The sequence below is a fragment of the Muntiacus reevesi genome, chromosome 14 (genome assembly GCF_963930625.1).
Source record: "Muntiacus reevesi chromosome 14, mMunRee1.1, whole genome shotgun sequence".
In the NCBI taxonomy this organism is placed as follows: Eukaryota; Metazoa; Chordata; class Mammalia; order Artiodactyla; family Cervidae; genus Muntiacus; species Muntiacus reevesi.
Window position 1 is genome coordinate 50015162 of NC_089262.1, and position 20766 is coordinate 50035927.

Consider the following 20766-nt stretch of genomic DNA (forward strand, 5'->3'; position numbering starts at 1 on the left):
AGAAAACTTAATATTGCAAAGATAGCAATTCTCTCCAAGTAGATTTATACGTTCAATACAATCAAAATCTCAACTCTGTGTGTGCATGTGTGTGTAGCTTGATATTAAACTTTGAACAAAGGTGAAAGAAGTCCAAAAACTGTGAACTGATGAAAAAGCCATATTAATAATGCAATGTAAAACCATAATGTGGAGGAGGAAACGGCAACCCACTCCAGTATTCTTGCCTGGAGAATCCCACGGACAGAGGAGCCTGGCAGGCTACAGTCTATGGGGTCCTAAGAGTCGGACACGACCGAGCGACCAAGCAGAGCACACAGAACTTTACTGAGATACCATCACACATTACACACAGCCAATTCACACTATGACAAGAGCAATTTTGGTGAGGATGGTACACTGCTGATGGGATGTTAACTGGGGCACAACAACTTTGAAAAACTGGTTTTATCCACTCCTCAATTTCACATGTAGGTGTGGTTATGTTTTATGATCTCTCCATAAGTATGTTATTATACATAACAGCAAAAACAGTAATTTTATGGGAAAAAAAATAAAGAAAACAGAAAACAGTAACATATTTCCAAAGATAAGCAACAGAAGAGGAGACTTTGAGGTCAATTCTACCTTGGGGAATAAATAAAAAATAAATAAAATAAAGTAAAAAGTCCTTACTCTTCACTCTAAACACAATTCCAAGGTGGAAGAATAAATGCTGAAACACTAACAATTTCCCAGTACTTTCCTTACTGGCAAAACAAGCGGTACTCAAACCAAAAGGAACACTTCTTTTCATCTCTGAGGGGGCAATATCAGAGTCAATTGCAAGAGGCATTCTGCTACAAAAGAACAGGGGCAGATCTCAAGTGCAAGGAAAAATCAGTCCAAACAGCAGAGCAAGCCTATTAGTGAGTGTTGCTGTTTTAGCTTTTTTGGGTAATCACCCTTTAGAAGAAGCCTTCAGATGCTCTATAATTTAAGTGTACCACTATCTGCAAGAGGGCAAAGCAAAGCAAAAGAAACTGACAAATCATCTCCTATTATAAGTCTAGTACAAAAGCCCAAACTCACTTCTTACTTTATCACAGAAATAAATGATTGATATGAAAACACTGGCTAAGGCAATGATGCTTAGCGTTTGAAGATGCTCTCTGACTGACCTAAATAAATGCCAAAAAAGAAACGCCAAGTACAGTAGTAAAAAGAATGGCTTTTATTTACATTCCATTTACTTTAAAAGGTTGAGGATGTTGGGGAAAATATAAAGGAAGTAGTCTCATTTTACTTAACCCATTTGTTTTTCATGAAACAACAAAGATTTGACTTAGAATCACAGGGCTAATGAGACCAAAAGAATTTATCCAGTTCAATTTTCCATCTTTAGCCAAGACTGAAATTACACCACTGTGTAGGCACATGAAAATCTACTTCACATACAAATAAACACCACTAATATGTACATCATAGAAGAACCAGCTTTCATAAAATCTGTCACAAAATCCAACAAATCTGCAATAAAAGACACAGCCACTGTAATAAAGAACATGAAGAATCTTGGTGCAACAGTGAAAAACAATTTATATACCAGAAACCACAACTGGCTATTAAGTCAACAGCATCACAGTAACAGTACCCAGTGTCTTTCTTATTCAAGTATATACAATACTGTGCAGTCATGATCATCACAGACATCAGTAACTAGGATGTACATACAAATATTTTACAAACACAATAGAAAACAACAAATAAAAAAATGAAGATACCTTAAATTTTTAACAATTACAAGTATGTTAACATCACCACTATATATAGTTGTCTCATTATTTTTAACAGATTTGTACCTTTTAAAATAGCAGAGTTTTATAAAAATACTGATAATGGCTCAATGTTTCTTGGAGTCAGGAAATCTTTATACTTATAATTCAGTAGTCTGTGGTTTAAATGCCTCGTTCTTCCACCACCAGAGTCCTATAGCCAATCATTTACTCAAAACAACAGCAACAAGAGAGGTCTCTATCCAAGTATCACATCCGAAAACTTCTAGTTCTTTGAAATGGTTGGAAGGGGTTTTTTAGCGCCCACATCAGCAGCTGTGGTTTTGCTTTAGGTTTTTCAGGAAATAGAAGTGCTTCACTTTCTGGTGTAGGAAATCGTTCTTGATAGACATCAGGATATGATTTTTGAAACTAAAAAAAAAGATCCAAGAAGAGTCAAAAAAAAGACAAAAATCAATAAAATTGGGTACTGTAATTTTAAAATAAGTTTAATAGTTTTAAAATAAGTTTTTGATCTAATAGTTTCCTACTTTTGTTTGGTTTTAATACTCACTGCTTTCCATCAGAAGAGAGAAGAAGAAAACAGATCACAAGTTCTCATCAATGCAAATCCATTTCTTTTTGTTAAATAAATCACTGAATTCCACTTTCTATAGATCTGATTCATCTTTAATTTGATCTAATAGTCAAGTAGATGTCTCACTTTAGTCATATCTCTTGAAATTTCTCCCCTGCCAACTATAAATAGACCTCCCTTCTAAAACAGCCACAAGTACCTCTGGCTGATGCTCTACATGGTTAAAGAAAATGCTTTAAAAAAATTTCCCTATCTCCCTGCTTCTCCTGCTCAGCCCCACCAGCTTCTGCCCAAATGGAAGAAAAAGCATGCTTGTATACACTATTTTACAAAAAGTTTATGAAGAAGCACTATGTATTTCCTTTGATCCTCACCACTGAACTCTTCTCCAAAATTACTCTGAGAAAAATACAATGGGAGTCGAGAAGCCTCATGCCCTATGTGTGTATACATACATGCCCTATGTATACATATGTATACACACATGCCCTATGTATACATATGTATACTCTCATGCCCTATGTATACATGTGTATATGTATATGGTGTGATCAGAAATTAAGCTATGCAGGATTCAGTCTCTAAAAATTAATACCATTGACTTGCTCTTGAATCAATACTTTAAAAATGATGAAGATAGAATTCTGAACAAACACAACACTGTAAATCAGCTACACTTCAATTTTTTAAAAAACATCAAGTTAAAGGTATTCTCAGTTGAAAACTATTTAAACTGTTGCAAACATTGTTCTTTAATAGGAACTAAAACTTTTAGTGATGCCTGAGGCAAGAAACCAATTTGATACTGGCTATCTAAAACAGAAGACTTTCAAAATTCTGGACATTTTACACTTATGAATTCAGTCTGATTTGCCTTTCAAAAAAAAAAAAAAGAAATAAACTGTCCCCATTTATAGCTTCTCTGAACTTAAAGCAACTGCTCCACTAATTCATATCATCAGTTCAGTTCGGTTCAGTCGTTCAGTCATGTCCAACTCTTTGCAGCCCCATGGACTGCAGCATGCCAGGTCTCCCTGTCCATCACAACTCCCGGAGCTAACTCAAACACATGTCCATTGAGTCGGTGATGCCATCCAACCACCTCATCCACTGTCATTCCCTTCTCCACCTGCCTTTAATCTTTCCCAGCATCACGGTCTTTTTAAATGAGTCAGCTCTTTGCCTCAGGTGGCCAAAGTATTGCAGTTTCAGCTTCAATATCAGTCCTTCCAATCAATATTCAGGATTGATTTCCTTTAGGATGGACTGGTTGGATCTCCTTGCAGTCCAAGGGACTCTCAAGAGTCTTCCCCAACACCACAGTTCAAAAGCATCAATTCTTGGATGCTCACCTTTCTTTATAGTCCAACTCTCACAACCATATATGACTACCGGAAAAACCATAGCCTTGACTAGACGGACCTTTGTTGGCAAAGTAATGTCTCTGATTTTTAATATGCTGTCTAGGTTGGTCATAACTTTCCTTCCAAAGAGTAAGCATCTTTTAATTTCATGGCTGCAGTCACCATCTGTAGTGATTTTGTAGCCCCAAAAAATAAAGTCTGCCACTGTTTCCACTGTTTCCCCATCCATTTGCCATGAAGTGATAGGACTGGAGGCCATGATCTTAGCTTTCTGAATGTTGAGTTTTAATCAACTTTTTCACTCTACTCTTTCACTTTCATCAAAAGACTCTTCACTTTCTGCCAGAAGGGTGGTGTCATCTGCATATCTGAGGTCATTGATACTTCTCCTGGCAATCTTGATTCCAGCTTGTGCTTCATCCAGCCCAGTGTTTCTCATGATGTACTCTGCATATAAGTTAAATAAGCAGGGTGACAATATACAGCCCTGACGTACTCTTTTTCCTATTTGGAACCAGTCCATTGTTCTCTGTCCAGTTCTAACTGTTGCTTCCTGACCTGCATACAGGTTTCTCAAGAGGCAGGTCAGGTGGTCTAGTATTTCCATCTCTTTTAAGAATTTTCCACAGTTTGTTGTGATCCACACAGTCAAAGGCTTTGGCATAGTCAATAAAGCAGAAATAGATGTTTTTCTGGAACTCTCTTGCTTTTTCAATGATCCAGTAGATGTTGATAATTTGATCTCAGGTTCCTCTGCCTTTTCTAAATCCAGCTTGAACATCTGGAAGTTCATGGTTCACGTACTGTTAAAGCCTGGCTTGGAAAATTTTGAGCATTACTTTACTAGCGTGTGAGATGAGTGCAATTGTGCGGTAGTTTGAGCATTCTTTGGCATTGCCTTTCTTAGGGACTGGAATGAAAACAGACCTTTTCCAGTCCTGTGGCCACTGCTGAGTTTTCCAGATTTGCTGGTATATGAGTGCAGCACTTTCACAGCATCATCTTTTAGGATTTGAAATAGCTCAACTGGAATTCCATCACCCCTACTAGCTTTGTTCATAGTGATACTTCCTAAGGCCCACTTGACTTCACTTTCCAGGATGTCTGGCTCTAGGTGAGTGATCACACCATCGTGATTATCTGGGTCATGAAGATATTTTTTTGTATAGTTCTTCTGTGTGTTCTTGCCACCTCTTCTTAATATCTTCTGCTTCTATTAGGTCCATACCATTTCTGTCCTTTATTGAGTCCATCTTTGCATAAAACATTCCTTTGGTATCTCTAATTTTCTTAAAGAGATCTCTAGTCTTTCCCATTCTATTGTTTTCCTCTATTTCTTTGCACTGATCACTGAGGAAGGCTTTTTTATCTCTCCTTACTCTTCTTTGGAACTCTGTATTCAAATGGCTATATCTTTCCTTTTCTCCTTTGCTTTTCACTTCTCTTCTTTTCACAGTTATTTGTAAGGCCTCCTCAGACAGCCATTTCACTTTTTTGCATTTCTTTTTCTTGGGGATGGTCTTAATGCCTGTCTCCTGTACAATGTCATGAACCTCCACCCATAGTTCATCAGGCACTCTGTCTATCAGATCTAGTCCCTTAAATCTACTTCTCACTTCCACCGTAGAATCGTAATGAATTTGATTTAGCTCATACCTGAATGGTCTAGTGATTTTCCCTATTTTCTTCAATTTTAGTATGAAATTTGGTAATAAGGAGTTCATGATCTGAGCCACAGTCAGCTCCCAGTCTTGTTTTTGCTGACTGTAAAGAGCTTCTCCACCTTTGGCTGCAAAGAATATAATTAATCTGATTTCGGTGTTGACCATCCGGTGATGTCCATGTGTAGATTCTTCTCTTGTGTTGTTAGAAGAGGGTGTTTGCAGTGTGTTCTCTTGGCAAAACTCAATATTAGCCTTTGCACTTCTTCATTCTGTACTCCAAGGCCAAATTTGCCTGTTACTCCAGGTGTTTCTTGACATCCTACTTTTGCATTCCAGTCCCCTATAATGAAAAGGACATCTTTTTTGGGTGTTAGTTCTAGAAGGTCTTGTAGGTCTTCATAGAACCGTTCAACTTCAGCTTCTTCAGCATTACTGGTTGGGGCACAGACTTGCATTACCATGGTGTTGAATGGTTTGCCTTGGAAACAAACAGAGATCATTCTGTCATTTTTGAGGTTGCATCCAAGTACTGTATTTCAGACTCTTTTGTTGACTATGATGACTATGTTGACTATGTGAGACTCTTGCCCACAGTAGTAGACATAATGATTATCTGAGTTAAATTCAGTCATTCTAGTCCATTTTAGTTCGCTGATTCTTAAAATGTCGATGTTCACTCTTGCCATCTCCTGTTTGACCACTTCCAATTTGCCTTGATTCATGAACCTAACATTCTAGGTTCTTATGCAATATTGCTCTTTACAGCATTGGACCTTGCTTCCGTCACCAGTAACATCCACAACTGAGTGTTTTTGCTTTGGCCCCGTCTCTTCATTCTTTCTGGAGTTATTTCTCCACTGATCTCCAGTAGCATACTGGGCACCTATCAACCTGGGGAGTTCATCTTTCAGTGTCCTATCTTTTTGCCTTTTCATACTGTTCATGGGGTTCTCAAGGCAAGAATACTGAAGTGGTTTGCCATTCCCTTCTCCAGTGAACCACATTTTGTCAGAACTCTCCACCATGACCTGTCCGTCTTGGGTGACCCTACATGGCATGGTTCATAGTTTCACTGAGTTAGATAAGGCTGTGGTCCATGTGTTTAGATTGGTTAGTTTTCTGTGATTGTGGTTTCAGTCTGTCTGCCTTCTGATGGAGAAGGATAAAAAGCTTATGGAAGCTTCCTGATGGGAGAAAGTGACTGAGGGAGAAATTCGGTCTTGTTCTGATGAGAGGGGCCATGCTCAGTAAATCTTTAATCCAATTTCCTGTTGATGGGTGGAACTGTGTTCCCTCCCTGCTATTTACCTGGGGCCAAACTATGATGGAGGTAATGAAGATAATGGTGACCTCCTGTAAAAGGTCCCATGCATGTACTGCTACACTCAGTGCCCCCAGCCCTGCAGCAGGCCACCACCGACCCACGCCTCCACTGGAGACTCCTGGACACTCACGGGCAAGTTTGGGTCGGTCTCCCGTGGGGTCACTGCTCCTTTCTCCTGGGTCCTGGTGCACAAGGTTCTGTTTGTGCCTCCAAGAGTCTGTTTCCCAGTTCTGTGTAAGTTCTGGCAGCTCTATGGTGGGGTTAATGGTGACCTCCTCCAAGAGGGCTTACAATAAATTAACATCAAACCACATATCAAAACCAAGGACAAATATTAGAGAATAGCCTCATAAATGAGGATCTCGATAATGGTAAAAGATCTACAGTGGAGAATAGAGATCTGGAAAACTGACCACTGTTGCATAAATTAATACATGAAATGAATAATAATACTTTCAAAACTGCTCTGTCTCAGAAGATAAGATTCATATGAAATCTCTTAAAACAGAGAATAAAAAGGAAAAAACAACATAAGAATGGTAGGGAGAAGAAATTACTTAGGAAGAATACCCCTTTTACCTGCTTCAATTTTTTCTTCTTTTCTTTGCTGGAGAGTTTGGCATCTGTGATGACTTCCTCCAACAAGGCTGCCAGAGGTTCCTGGGAGCCATATGCTCTTTGGTATTCAAATTCCTCTGGGCTGATTTGACGGCAAAATGATGGAGCAGATAAAGTAACATCCATGTCAGCTCCTGGGTATTTTATCTGAGGCAAATGGATTATTAGTGAAAGTACATTTTCAAATAAATTACAAAAATTAGTTCAGATAGTACAGCATATCTCCTAGAAGGAATGCTATGACACTCAACTTGACTAGGGAAAACTCTATAATGTAAAGTAAACGTGTTGTGAAAATAACTATACTACCAAATGTAATCTACAAATTCAACACAATCCCTATCAAATTACCAATGAGAGTTTTCACAGAACTAGAACAAAAAAATCTCATAGTTCATACGGAAACAGAGAAGACCCCTAATAGCCAAAGCAATCTTGAGAAAGAAAAATGGAGCTGGAGAAATCAACCTTCCTGACTTCAGACTATACTACAAAGCAATTGTCATCAAAACAGTATGGTACTGGCACAAAACCAAATACAGACCAGTGGCACAAGATAGAAAGCCCAGAGATAAACCCACACCCCTATGCGTTCCTTATTTTTGACAAAGGAGGCAAAAATATACAATGGGGCAAAGTCTCTTCAGTAAGTGGTGCTGGGAAAACTGGACGGCTACATGTAAAAGAATGAAATTAGAACACTTCCTAACACCATACACAATGATAAACTCAAAATGGATTAAAGACCTAAATGTAAGACCAAAAACTGTAAAATTCCTAGAGGAAAACATAGAAAGAATACTCTATGACATAAATCACAGCAAGATAACTCTATGACTCACCTCCTAGAGTAACGAAAATAAAACAAAAAATAAACAAGTGGGACCTAATTAAACTTAAAAGCTTTTGCACAGCAAACTATAAACAAGGTGAAAAGACAACCCTCAGAATGAGAAAAAATAATAGCAAATGAAACTGACAAAGAATTAATTTCAAAAGTATGCAAGCAACTCATACAAGTCAATACCAGAAAAACAAGCAACCCAAACAAAAAATGGGCAAAAGACCTAAACAGACATTTCTCCAAAGAAGACACACAGATGGCTAGTAAACACATGAAAAGATGCTCAACATTGCTCATTATTAGAGTAATGCAAATCAAAACTACAATGAGATATCACCTCACACCAGTCAGAATGGCCATCATCAAAAAATCTACAAACAATAAATGCTGGAGCAGGTGTGAAGAAAAGGGAACGCTCTTGCACGGTTGGTGGGAATGCAAATTGATACAGCCACTATGGAGAACAGTATGGAGGCCTTAAAAAACTAGGAATAAAACCACCATATGACTCAGCAAACTCACTATTAGGTATAATACCCTGAGGACACCAAAGTTCAAAAAGACACATGTAACCCAATGTTCATTGCAGCTCTATTTACAATAGCTGGGACATGGAAGCAATCTAGGTGTTCATCAACAGTTGAATGAATAAAAAGGCTGTAATTCATACATATGATGGAATATTACTCAGCCATTAAAAGGAACACATTTGAGTCAGTCCTAATGAGGTGGATGACCCCAGAGCCTATTATACAGAGTGAAGTAAGCCAGAAAGAGAAAAACAATTATCATATACTAACACATATATATGGAATCTAGAAAGATGATACTGATGAATCTATTTGCAGAGCAGCAGTGGAGACACAGACATTGAGAACAGACTTATGCTTGCAGCTTGTGGGGGGGAGGAGAAGGAGAGGGTGGGAGGTATGGAGAGAGTAACATGTAAAATAGACAGCCAACGGGAATTTGCCGTATGACTTAGGGAACTCAAACAAGCTCAGTAACAACCTAGAGGAATGGGATGGGGAGGGAGGTGGGAGGGATGCTCAAGTAGGAGGGGACATCAGTAAACCAATGGCTGATTCATGTTGATGTTTGGTGGAAACCAATGCAATGCTGTAAAGCAATTATCTTTCAATTAAAAACAAAATTTTAAAAATAAATAAAATGAATTTATAAAAAAGAAAAGTGCTTCCATAATGTCAAAAAAATTAATATAAGCCACAGTTTTAAATAAGAGTTTTTGCCTCTTTAAAGCTAAAAGCCATTTTCATAAGCAAATAAACCTTGTGCCCTCTACTAATAAGATGGGAAATTTACACATAAACTAATAAACATGCTGACTAAAATGATTCCAAACACACAAGATGAACTATGCAGGTTCTTCTCACATCTGCAGAGTGTACTCCCCGCTCCCATGGGGATGGGCAGAGGTACAAGTTCTAGCCCAGATGTCGTGGACAGGAAAGTACTGCACCCATCCCATCTCCAAACACGTTCACAGTAGGAAACAAGTGAAAGCAAATGTGCAAACACTGCACAGGGCAAAAGGAAGAAGGGAGACATAGAGGGAAAAAGGCACCAAGATCTATAAGATAGAAAGATAAAAGCATGATTAAAAATATTTAATTTCAGTGTCCAATAAGTTCATCTTCTCAAAAATATATATATATATATACATATATGTATGTATGTATGTGTGTGTGTGTGTATGGCACCTAATGTTTTTTTGTGGTGGATAAGATTCCTACCACTACATTCACATCTTTGGTTTAAGATTTTTTTCCAGAAGCCACAGTTAAAAATAAATGTGTTGCCAAGAAGGGTTATTTCATCAAGTACACTCCATGCCTTGGCACCAGTTTACCAGGTCATTTAGACAACCCAACAGAGAGAGAACAGACCCATAAGGAAAAGGGGCACACACACAACACTTAATTTTTATTTGAACCAGAAGGCCAGAAAAAGCGCCAGAAGAGCCAGAATCAATGGTGAGGCCCAAGTAAAATGTGCCAGGTTGAAGCCTAGGAAATGAGAAAAACAACAGATACCTATGCAAGAGGAAGAGGGTTACAGACGAGGCCAACAGAAGGTAGGTGTCAAAAACAATGCAGATCTCATTGCTTATCTATCCCAGGGTCAACCATGAAACTGCCCCAAACAATTCACCGGAACAGTCCAGGTAGCACTTCATTTTCAGAAAGGCACGACCCCAAATGTTATATGATAGAGAGGCCTGTGTGAGAGAACAGAGATCTATAGATTCTGAGGGCAAAAACAAACAGCGTTTGGCAATCTGAGTGTGTACTCCCAAGAGAAAAAATGTAACTGGACAATCAGATAGTTATTGATTTTATTCAGGGCCATCGCTGTGCCCCTTCACAGGATCACACTGCTCTGCAGTTAAGTTCATCATCTCTCAGTCTTCTGCTCTTCACTGACAGAGAAGGGCTCACAGCGTTAAGTTCCTGCAATACCCGCCTGTGACATGTGAACACACAAGCCCAAGACACAGAGCAGCAGAGTCAGACCACAGTGCTGCTTGCAGAAATGCAGTGAAAGCTATTTTTCCCTTTTCTTTTAAAAGTTTGGCTCATAAAACATCAAGGGGAGGTGGGAGATTAAACTAGAACAACAGTAAGATTACACTTTCACTCATTCAAATGGCAAAGGTATGTATGTTAATAAGTAATACCCAAAGTAGGCAGGGGTGTAAAGAAATGAATACTTTCTTACCAACAATGGGAATGCAAACTGAAACAACCACTCAAAACAGAAATTTGACAGTATGTAATCAATGCTTAACACACATTCATGATCTTTGACCACGCAATGCCATGCCTAGGAATTTATTCTTAGAAAATAATCAGAGGAGCCAAACAAGAAAAAAACTTAGCTATAAAAAAGTTACAATTATAATGCTTGCAAAATAGAAAAAAAATGAAAACCATCTAAATACTAAACCAAAGAAAAACATTTAAGTAAAATATGGCATATCTCTATTATAGAATATTACTAACTATAATGATACTATGGAATAATCTAACAATAATGTTGATAATAACAACAGCAGTACCAAATGAGGGCTTACTGTTTGATAAACATTATTCTAAGCACTTTATATGTCTTAAACCATTCAATCCTCAAAATAGCCCCTGAGGGAGGCATTAACTATTGTTATCCCATTTTATGGATGAGAAAAGAAATGTTGAGACAGATGCTAAAGCTGAGAGACTTATATGTGTGTGTGTGTCCTTAATTGCTCAGTCATGTCTGACTCTTTGTGACCCTATGGACTGCAGCCCACTAGGCTCCTCTGTCCATGGGGATTCTCCAGGCAAGAATACTGGAATGGGTTGCCATGTCCTCCTCCAGGGGATCTTCCCAACCTGGGAAGGTATGAAGGTATGAAGGATCGAACCTAGGTCTCCCACAATGCAGGTGAATTCTTTACCGTCTGAGCCACCAGGGAAGCCCAAGAATGGGAGTGGGCAGCCTATCCCTTCTCCAGGGCGTCTTTCTGACCCAGGAATCGAACGGGGGTCTCCTGCATTGCAGGCAGGTTCTTTAGCAGCTGGGCTACCAGGGAAGCCCTGAGAGACATTACAAAACATGCCACAGTCACACAGCTAATAAAGGGCACGTCAGAAATTCAATACCGTTTAGCTTAAGTCTGTGCTCCTGGCCATTATGGTCAATCAAGAATATTTAATGAGGGGGAAACTTTCCTTGCTGTATTGTTAAGAGAAAGTAGGTAACTTTCTTATAAAGTAAGTTATAAAAGAAGAAGAGACGGAAGGAAAGGAGGGAGAAGGAGAAATAGAAAAACATCTAAAGAGACTTTAACACTGACTCAACATTTAGAGTTACTCTGATATTTTGGGTATATTTTCTATATTTTCTAAGTTCTTTCAATGCATTAGGTTGGTAATTACCAAAAAATAGAAAAAAAAATTTGATTTTAATTCTTAAATTGCACATTAAAAAACAGATAATTATTTAATGATACTTTGGGGAACAGCAGTTCACTGGTCCTTATTTGTGGAGCCTCAAAAAATGCTTAATGAGAAAGAGATCCAATCATTCAGACGGAGCCAAGCAGACCTTCTGCCTGCCTTTACCCAGAGCTCCTGCTCCCACAGGCTGACATACAAACTCTACTGTGGGGCCCACATGATAGTAACACATTATAGTTCTTTTGCATCATTTTAATATAGTAACCACAATGACAATAAAAACTAAAAATAGCTACCTTTGAAAAAGTATCTGCCATATGACAGACATCTGTGCCAAGGGTTTTATAATGCAGCATCTACTCTTTACAACAACTTCATAGAGTAGGTATGGACTACTTTAACACTTGCAGAAACTGAAATCCAGAGGGGTTAAGAAACTTGCTCAGAACCAACAATCAGGAAAGTGGGGAGCCAGGGGTCTGGCCCAGGTCCTATGGCTCTGAAACCAGGTGAGTTCTTCTACCACTCTATGGCTTACAGTGAGGCAGAATGGCAGGGTAGTTCAGAGCACTGATTCTGGAAAATGAGTTCATCAACATGAATCCTAGCTCTGTAACCTTGGACAAATTACCTACGTTCTCTGTGCCTCAGCTTTCTCATTCAAAAAATAGTGTCTAGGTGGCAAGGCTACTGTGAATCAAGGCATTATTCCACATAAATCACTTTCATCAGGAAGTATATGAAGAGTCTGAACAAACCCATTTAAGGAATTTGCAAACAAAAGTATGCAGCATTGATTGACACCACAAAACCTAGTGGGTATTCCATACATTTTTCAAAGACAAGAACAAACACATGCAGTGCCCACTATGTACCAAGTTCAGTTGTAAGCACTTGGTACAAATTAACTGAATCTCCATTAACAAAAAATGCCAAGAAGCCTAGCAAATGTATATGACTTTTGGCAGGCAATGTTATACGACTGGTAACATCCCTTCCTTTACCTGGACTCTTCGTAGATCGGCCACACGCTCCTCTATGGAGGTCTGCAAAGCCAAAGGGACTTTCAGAATCTCTTGGTAATTGTCCATCAGAAATGTCACCAACCTAGCAGCTAGTAAGTCATCTAAGTCCACTTCATCTTTGGAACACAAGATGCAATGGGAAAATGTCTGAACCATCTTAAAAAAAAAAAAAAAAAAAAAAAAAAAGAGGTCAAGGGAGTAAATTTTTAAATAAACACAAGATGAGGATTTTGTTTTGGTTTGCTTTTTTTACCTACTCTGAACTATTTTGCAAAAAGTTATAACTAGTCAGTGAGAAATGACCCACAGCACAGGGTGCCCATCTTACCTTCACCTGGACACACCTGGTCATCCCAGATGCAGTAATCTTCTCATCAACCAGCATAAATAGAATGTGCCTCACATCTCACAGGGACTTAGCAGAGATGCTTGTCTGAGCAGTTTTTAAAAACGTCTCCTTTTACAGATGTTTTAAATATATATTAAACAAGTTCTAAAAATTATTATCACCATCGTGACTTGAATCCATGTAGCACTCTTAAGTTCAAAGTACTTCATAATCATTTAGCCTAATAATATCGTAATTTCATTATTATTTTACTTAAAAAAAAATCTGCTAGCACAATCTGTGTGCTTCAAACATCATAGTTTTTCTTAGTTAACTGTTATTTTCTCCAGGATTTTGTAAGTACATTGACAATCATCTTTGAACAAAATCATCAGAAGTGCATTAAGTAACGAAATATAAAAAATACAGCAGTTGCTTCCATAGATTTTAACTACTCCATTCTTAATACAATCCTTTCAGTTCAGTTCAGTTCAGCCGCTCAGTCATGTCCAACTCTTTGCGATCCCATGAACCACAGCACGCCAGGCCTTCCTGTCCATTACCAACTCCCAGAGTCCACCCAAACCCATGTCCATTGAGTCGGTGATGCCATCCAACCATCTCATCCTTTGTCGTCCCCTTCTCCTCCCAATCTTTCCCAGCATCAGGGTCTTTTCAAATGAGTCAGCTCTTCGCATCAAGTGGCCAAACTATTGGAGTTTCAGCTTCAGCATCAGTCCTACCAATGAACACCCAGGACTAATCTCCTGTAGGATGATAGATGTTTTTCCCCTTTTCCTACAAATTTTATTGCTGACAATCTTATCTCAAAACCAATAAGCATGTAAATAAGTCAGGCAGAGAAAGACAAATACTGTATGATATCACTCATACGAGGAATCCAAAACACACGACTAACAAATACAACAAAAAAGAAACAGATTCACAGACACAGAGAAAAAAATGTGTGGCTACCAGTGTGGAGAGCGAAGGAGAGAAGGGCAATGTAGGGGTAAAGGAATAAGAATTACAAACTATTATGTATAAAATAAGCTACGAGTATATATATATCACCAATATTTTGTAACTATAAAAGGACTATAACCTTTAAAAATTGCAAATCATATATTGTACACCTGCAACTTAAATTGTACATCAACTATACTTCAATTTTAAAAACATCAATACACATGACATTATGTAATTCTGTTTAATAAGACTTCATTTCATCCACCTACTACAGGTGATACTTTATCTTCACTCATGTACATGCACAGAGGAAGAGACACACACAAACACTCTTTGTCTGGGGACTCTAGACCCCAGGTATTTGGGAATGCCTTGAAATTGTATGCAAATTTTACATATACATTCTTCTGGGAAATAGGTGCAAAGACTTCTTTAGCATTTCAGAAAGGTCCATTAACCCACCTACACATCCACCTACCCATAAAAAGTTAAGAATCACTCTTCTGGGCACTGACTGGTCCTCTGATCTTGTGCCACACCTCTGTAAGTGGGCCAGTAAACCCTCAAGCACACACAGTGGTCCAACAGCGTATGGATAGGATGCACATACCAATGAGACATCAATGTTGCTTTAAGATATTTTCTGAGGAAAATTTAAAAACTTACTAGTAAATAATTCTAAACCTAAACCCTATTTTAAAACACACACTGACATAATAAAGGAGAAATTAAAATCAGCCTACTTTTTTAAGCAAAATTGAGAATATATTAAGAAATATCCTCACTCATGGACCCTTGGATCATAGCCTAAAAGATACACATTTTCTCTCTCTTTCCAAGTTGTCTGGTCCAACTCTATTTCATTTCTTCCTTTTTTAATCTCTGATGTATGATGCATCTATTCTACTAGTTACAGTAACAAAGGCTTTGCAGCCCTTTTTGTCCTGAAGGAGAGAATATGGTTTCTTGAGAGGCCAGTAATCTTGCCAGTCTACACTTTCTTCTCTTTGTGTTGACAGTAGGTAGGATGCAGCAGCTATCTCTACACTCAGAGTCTACCCCTACTCATTCTTTACTTTTCATTATGTTCCTTAATACTTGGGCCACCTGATGTGAAGAGCTGACTCACTGGAAAAGACCCTGATGCTGGAAAAGATTGAAGGCAAAAGAGAAGTAGACGTCAGAAGATAAGATGGTTAGATAGCATTGCCAACTCAATGGACATGAATTTGAGCAAACTCCAGGAGACAGGGACAGGGAAAGCCTGGCATGCTGCAGTCCATGGGGTCACAAAGAGTCGGACATGACGAAGGGACTGAACAACAACAAATGTTCTCTAAGTCACTAAGACCAAAAGAATAATACCAGCCTTAGTGGATTTCAAGCCATGGCTCTTTAAACCAGCCCATCTTGTACCTTCCTCTGGTTGCCAAACGAGTAAACTTGACTGGAGTGAACTTTATCTCCCAAACCCCAATCCTCTTAGATGTCAGAAATCAACCTACCAGTGTTCGGGTCCCAAAACCATCACACAGCGGTGGCATCTCCTTATTTAAGCAGATCCTTGCCATCATCCTCATCAATAGCTGTAACTTTCTCCTATTTTCAGGGGGCAGGAGGAGGCAGCAAATTTGAAAGGCTTCGATGGCCATTTTCTCTTTCTGTAACAAACCTGATTTAGGGGAGGAAAAATAATAGGTTTTACTCCTTTAAAAACCTATAGCCTACCTGACTCTATAATGTTCCCATTTTTATAAAATATGTATTACTAAAATTATATAAAGCATGTTCACATGTTCAATTATACTGGGCTAATTGCTACAGATCCACTGTCACAAATGAGCATAGAAAATACAAACCATCAGCTAGGGATGGCAAATATACAAAACAAACACAGTCATTTTTCCCTCCCACAACTTGACAGTTAAAACTAAATTTTCATAACATTCTCTCCCATTGAATCAAGAGCAGTCAGGTTAAGCCTAATTAACACTCAACACTCAGATAGTGTAAGAGACCCAAGACAGCATGGGCAAGAACATGAATGTGCCATCCCTGTCCTGAAGTCTCCCCTTTTGTACTATTTCCTTATGATGAGCAGGGTCACCATATTGCCTGACTCTCACAGACTAAATAACAGGACTAATGCTCTTGGGGTCACTGCACTGCCAAAGACTCTGCTTCTTTCTAAATAACACCTGTCAAATAATCCTTCCTCCCAATTAAGCTATTTTTTCTAGCTAAGTGTGCTGATTCAATTGTGTTACATGTCAACCCTCCTCAGCCAGTATGATTTTGCCAAAAATTAGGGTATTCTAATACTGAGTTCTCTTCAACCATATTTGTCCATCTTCAAGCCTTCTAAAAAGATGAAATTGCTTTCACCAGTGTATTGGTCCATATCCAACCTTTTCAAGTTCCAACTAGTCTCTGACTTAAGAGACCAAATCACCTTTTACATTTAGCATATATTTACTGGCCACATACAACATGCCAGGAACAATCCTAGCTCTCTTTGAAGAGCTTGTGCACTGTGAGAAGAAGAGGTCCATGAAGTAGCAAAAATGTGAGGGGTGCTGCAAGAAACATCTGCAAGGGGCATATTAGGGGAGCTATAAGTCACTCAACAGGACAGTAGCATAGGCTATAAGAGCCCAATAGAAAATAAGCTAAAAAGGTCAGCAGAGATGAGATCTTGGAAGGTCTTGAATGCCAGACTAAGGACTTTGAATGTGAAGAAAAGTTAAAAAGGAAAAGGAGCTGGGGGAGTGAAGGGAAAATACTCCAAGAGTTTTGGTAAAGGTTACTCTCTAATGACATCTGAACAGATTTGAAGAAATTGAGAGCAAGCCTGGTAAATATCACAGAACAAATTTTCAAGGTAAAGGAAATAACAATTACAAAGATTATGACAAAGGAATATGTTTGGAGTGTTTGAGGAATAGCAATGAGAGTAGTGTGAAGAGAGCAGAGTGCAAGGAATATTCAAGTCAGAAATGAGGTTAGAGAGGAAATTTTTATGGAAACACGTTAAGACTGAATGCCTAAAACAATCTTGACAAGGAAGAACAAAGCTAGAGGTATCGTATGTCCTGATTTCAAACTATACTACAAAGCTTCAGTCATCAAAACAGTATGGTACTAGCGCAAAAACAGACACACAGATCAATGGAACAGAACAGAGAGCCTAGAAATGAGCCACACTTACATGGGAAATTAATCTACAATAAAAGAGGCAGGAACACACAATGGGGAAAAGACAGCCACTTCAATAACTGGTGCTGGGAAAACTGGACAACTTCATGCAAAAGAATCAAACTGGAGTACTCTCTCATATTATGCATAAAAATAAACTCAAAATGAATTAAAGACTAAAATGTGAGACCTGAACCCACAAAACTTCTAGAAGAAAATAAGCAGTATGCTCTTTGACATTAGTCTTTATTATATTCGAAGGGGTATGTCTCCAAAAAACAAAAGCAAATTAGACAAATGGGACTATATCAAATTAAAAGGCCTTTGCACAGTGAAGAAAACTATCAACAAAATGAAAACACCAATTACTGAATCAGAGAAGATACAAAAATTAAAAAACAGAACTATCATATGATCTTACAATTCCACTCTAGGGTATTTATCTGAATAAAACAAAAACACTAATTTATAAAAGATGCATGCTCCCCTGTTCCATTCCAGCATCAATCAAAGTGCCCGTCGATAGATGAATGGATTAAGGAGGTATGTGTGAGTGTAGATACAGATATAGATATTGGGTTAGCCAAAAAGTTCCTTTGGTTTCTAAGTTAAAATATACACTTTTCATTTTCACCAAGAACTTTATTGAACAACATATTCACCATTTTGTTCCACTATCTTCTGCCATTTTTTCAGGCAACACCATAATCCCATCTTCCCAAAACTTTTTATCTTTTTGAGCAAAGAACTGTTCCAGATGCCTTTTATAGTCTACCTACGGGAATTGAAATTTTTGCCATTAAGAGAATTTTGTAAAGACCAAAAGAAATGGAAATCCAAAGATGCAATATCTGGTGAATGTGATGGATGAATCAGAACTTCCCAGCCAAGCTGTAACAGTTTTTGCTTGGTCATCAAAGAAACAGGAAGTCTTGTGTTTTCCTGATGGAAGATTATGCATTTTCTTTTGACTAATTCTGGATAGTTTTTGTCAAGTGCTGCTTTCAGTTGGTCTAATTCAGAGCTGTACTTGCTGGAATTAATTGATTGGTTTTCTGGAAGAAGCTCATAATAAAGGATTCCCTTCCAAGCCCACCATATACACAACATGATCTTTGGAAGGCAAGAAGGGCAGCCCCTGGCATGGTAGGTGGTGGTTCATTTCTTTCACCCCATGATCTCTTCTATTCCTTAGTATATGATTATAAGATTTCTTGATACAAATTAATCTGACCAAAGTAATGCATAAAAGCTTTTTACCTTGTGATTACAAATCAAAAGACAAGTCACAGACTATGAAATTATATTTGTCGGACTTAAGGATTAGTACCTAGAATGGTATTTTTAGAATGACAGAACAACCAAAAGAAAAAAAATGAGTAAAGGACAGAAAAAATATTTTACTCAAGAAGAAACCCACATGACCAATGAACAGTAAGAAGATTCCTTTTCATACTCATCAGATTAATAAAATTAAAGGATTGGTAAGATAACGATCAAATAGGAATATATCACTAATGGATGTGTAAACTGCTGGAACAACTCTGGAAAGCAACTGGCTAGAATCAATAAAGACATGAATATCAAACAACTTAGTGGTTCTGCTTCAAAGTACAGAGAAATACATGGGTTTCTTTGCAGCCTTGCAAAATGTACTGGGTCAGGGTGGCAGGCACATGGATGTCTATTATACCACAAACAGTACTTCCAAATAGTACTTTTGGTGAAAATCTAGAAATGAAATTGCAGGGTTACTTTCTTTTTGCTGTGCTGGGTCTTTGTTGTGGTGCACAGGTTTCTCATTGCGGTCACTTCTCTTGCTGCAGAGCTTGGGCTCCAGTGCACACTGCAGTAGCTGCAGCTGGTGGGCACAAAAGTTGCAGAATGCAGGCTCAGGAGCTGCAGCTTATGGGCTTTGCTGCCCCGCAGCATGTGGACTCCTCCCAGAGCAGTGACTGAACCCCAGTCCCCTGCGTTGACAGGCAGATTCTTCACTGGACTTCACTGGACCACCATGGAATCCTGCAGGGTTACTTTTTAAAGTGCTATTTGAGAATGTTGTTTTCTTTCTATGAACAATACCACCAATAACAATGAGTACAGTTAGCACTAGATCTTGGCTTGTAAGTATCATTCTCTACAAAAAGAAACCAAGAGTTCTTAAAGAAATGGCTGATTCCAGGGTTGGTGACAGAAAGTAAAAGTTGATCCTGTAGTGGTAAAAATAAAGTGCTTCAAGAATGTCCCCCTCCTCCAGGGGATCTCCCAGACCCAAGGATCGAACCCAAATCTACTGGGTCTCATGGACTGCAGGCAGATTCTTTACTGTAAGACACCAGGGAAGTTCTGTAATTAGACTACTTGATATTATCCTATATGTCATGGGGCTGTGTTCAGTTTAATTCCCTCTACCCCCAGTCTTTTTAATTCCTGAAGTCCAATTTGGTTCTTTCTTCTTTGTTCTTTTTTTATGAGATTATCTTTTTTTAACAAAAATACATATACAGTTAAATGGGTTACCAGGTATATCCACTAAATTATGCCCATTACCACCATCTGAATTCTAGAATGTTTCTGTCACTGCAAAAAGAAATCTCCATACCTATTAGCAGTCACTCCTCATTTTCCCCTCCCCTCAGTCCCTGGAAGTCACTAATCTCTGGCTCTATAGATTTGCCTGTTCTGAATATTTCATATAAATGCAATCATACAATATGTGATTTTTTTGGGTCTGGCTTTTTTCATTGAGAATAATGTCTTCAAGATTCACCCACATTGTAGCATGTAACAGTATTTCATTCCTTTTGAAGGCTCGACAATATGCCATTATATAAATATACTTCTTTTTTTGCATTTATCATTTGATGGATTTTTTTTTTTTTTTTTTTTTTTTTTTTACTATTCTGAGTAATGCTGCCATGAACATTCATGTACAAGATGTAGTGACATATACTTTCAATTGCCTTGGGTATATGCCTAAGGGTGAAACTGCTGAATCACATGGTAACTCTATGATTACCTTTTTAAGGAGCTGCAGAACTGTTTTACAAAATGGCTCTGCCATTTTATACTCCCACCTGTAATATATGACGGTTGCAATTTCTCTACATTCTCATTAATACTT

The 20766-nt window shown here is 38.3% G+C and overlaps 1 protein-coding gene across 2 annotated transcripts in view; it reads right to left on the reverse strand.

Annotated features, from left to right (window-relative positions):
• Positions 1 to 1190: 1190 nt before the first annotated feature.
• Positions 1191 to 20766, reverse strand: part of DEPDC1B (DEP domain containing 1B) — a 96805-nt gene continuing 77229 nt past the window's right edge. For both annotated transcript variants that reach the window (XM_065905655.1, XM_065905654.1), the window contains exons 8-11: positions 15953 to 16119; positions 13130 to 13306; positions 7284 to 7469; positions 1191 to 2186 (exon numbers count right to left, since the gene is read on the reverse strand). In XM_065905655.1, the coding sequence (XP_065761727.1) occupies positions 2025 to 2186; positions 7284 to 7469; positions 13130 to 13306; positions 15953 to 16119 (692 nt within the window). In that variant the 3' untranslated portion in view covers positions 1191 to 2024. The remainder of the gene's footprint in view (positions 2187 to 7283; positions 7470 to 13129; positions 13307 to 15952; positions 16120 to 20766) is intronic.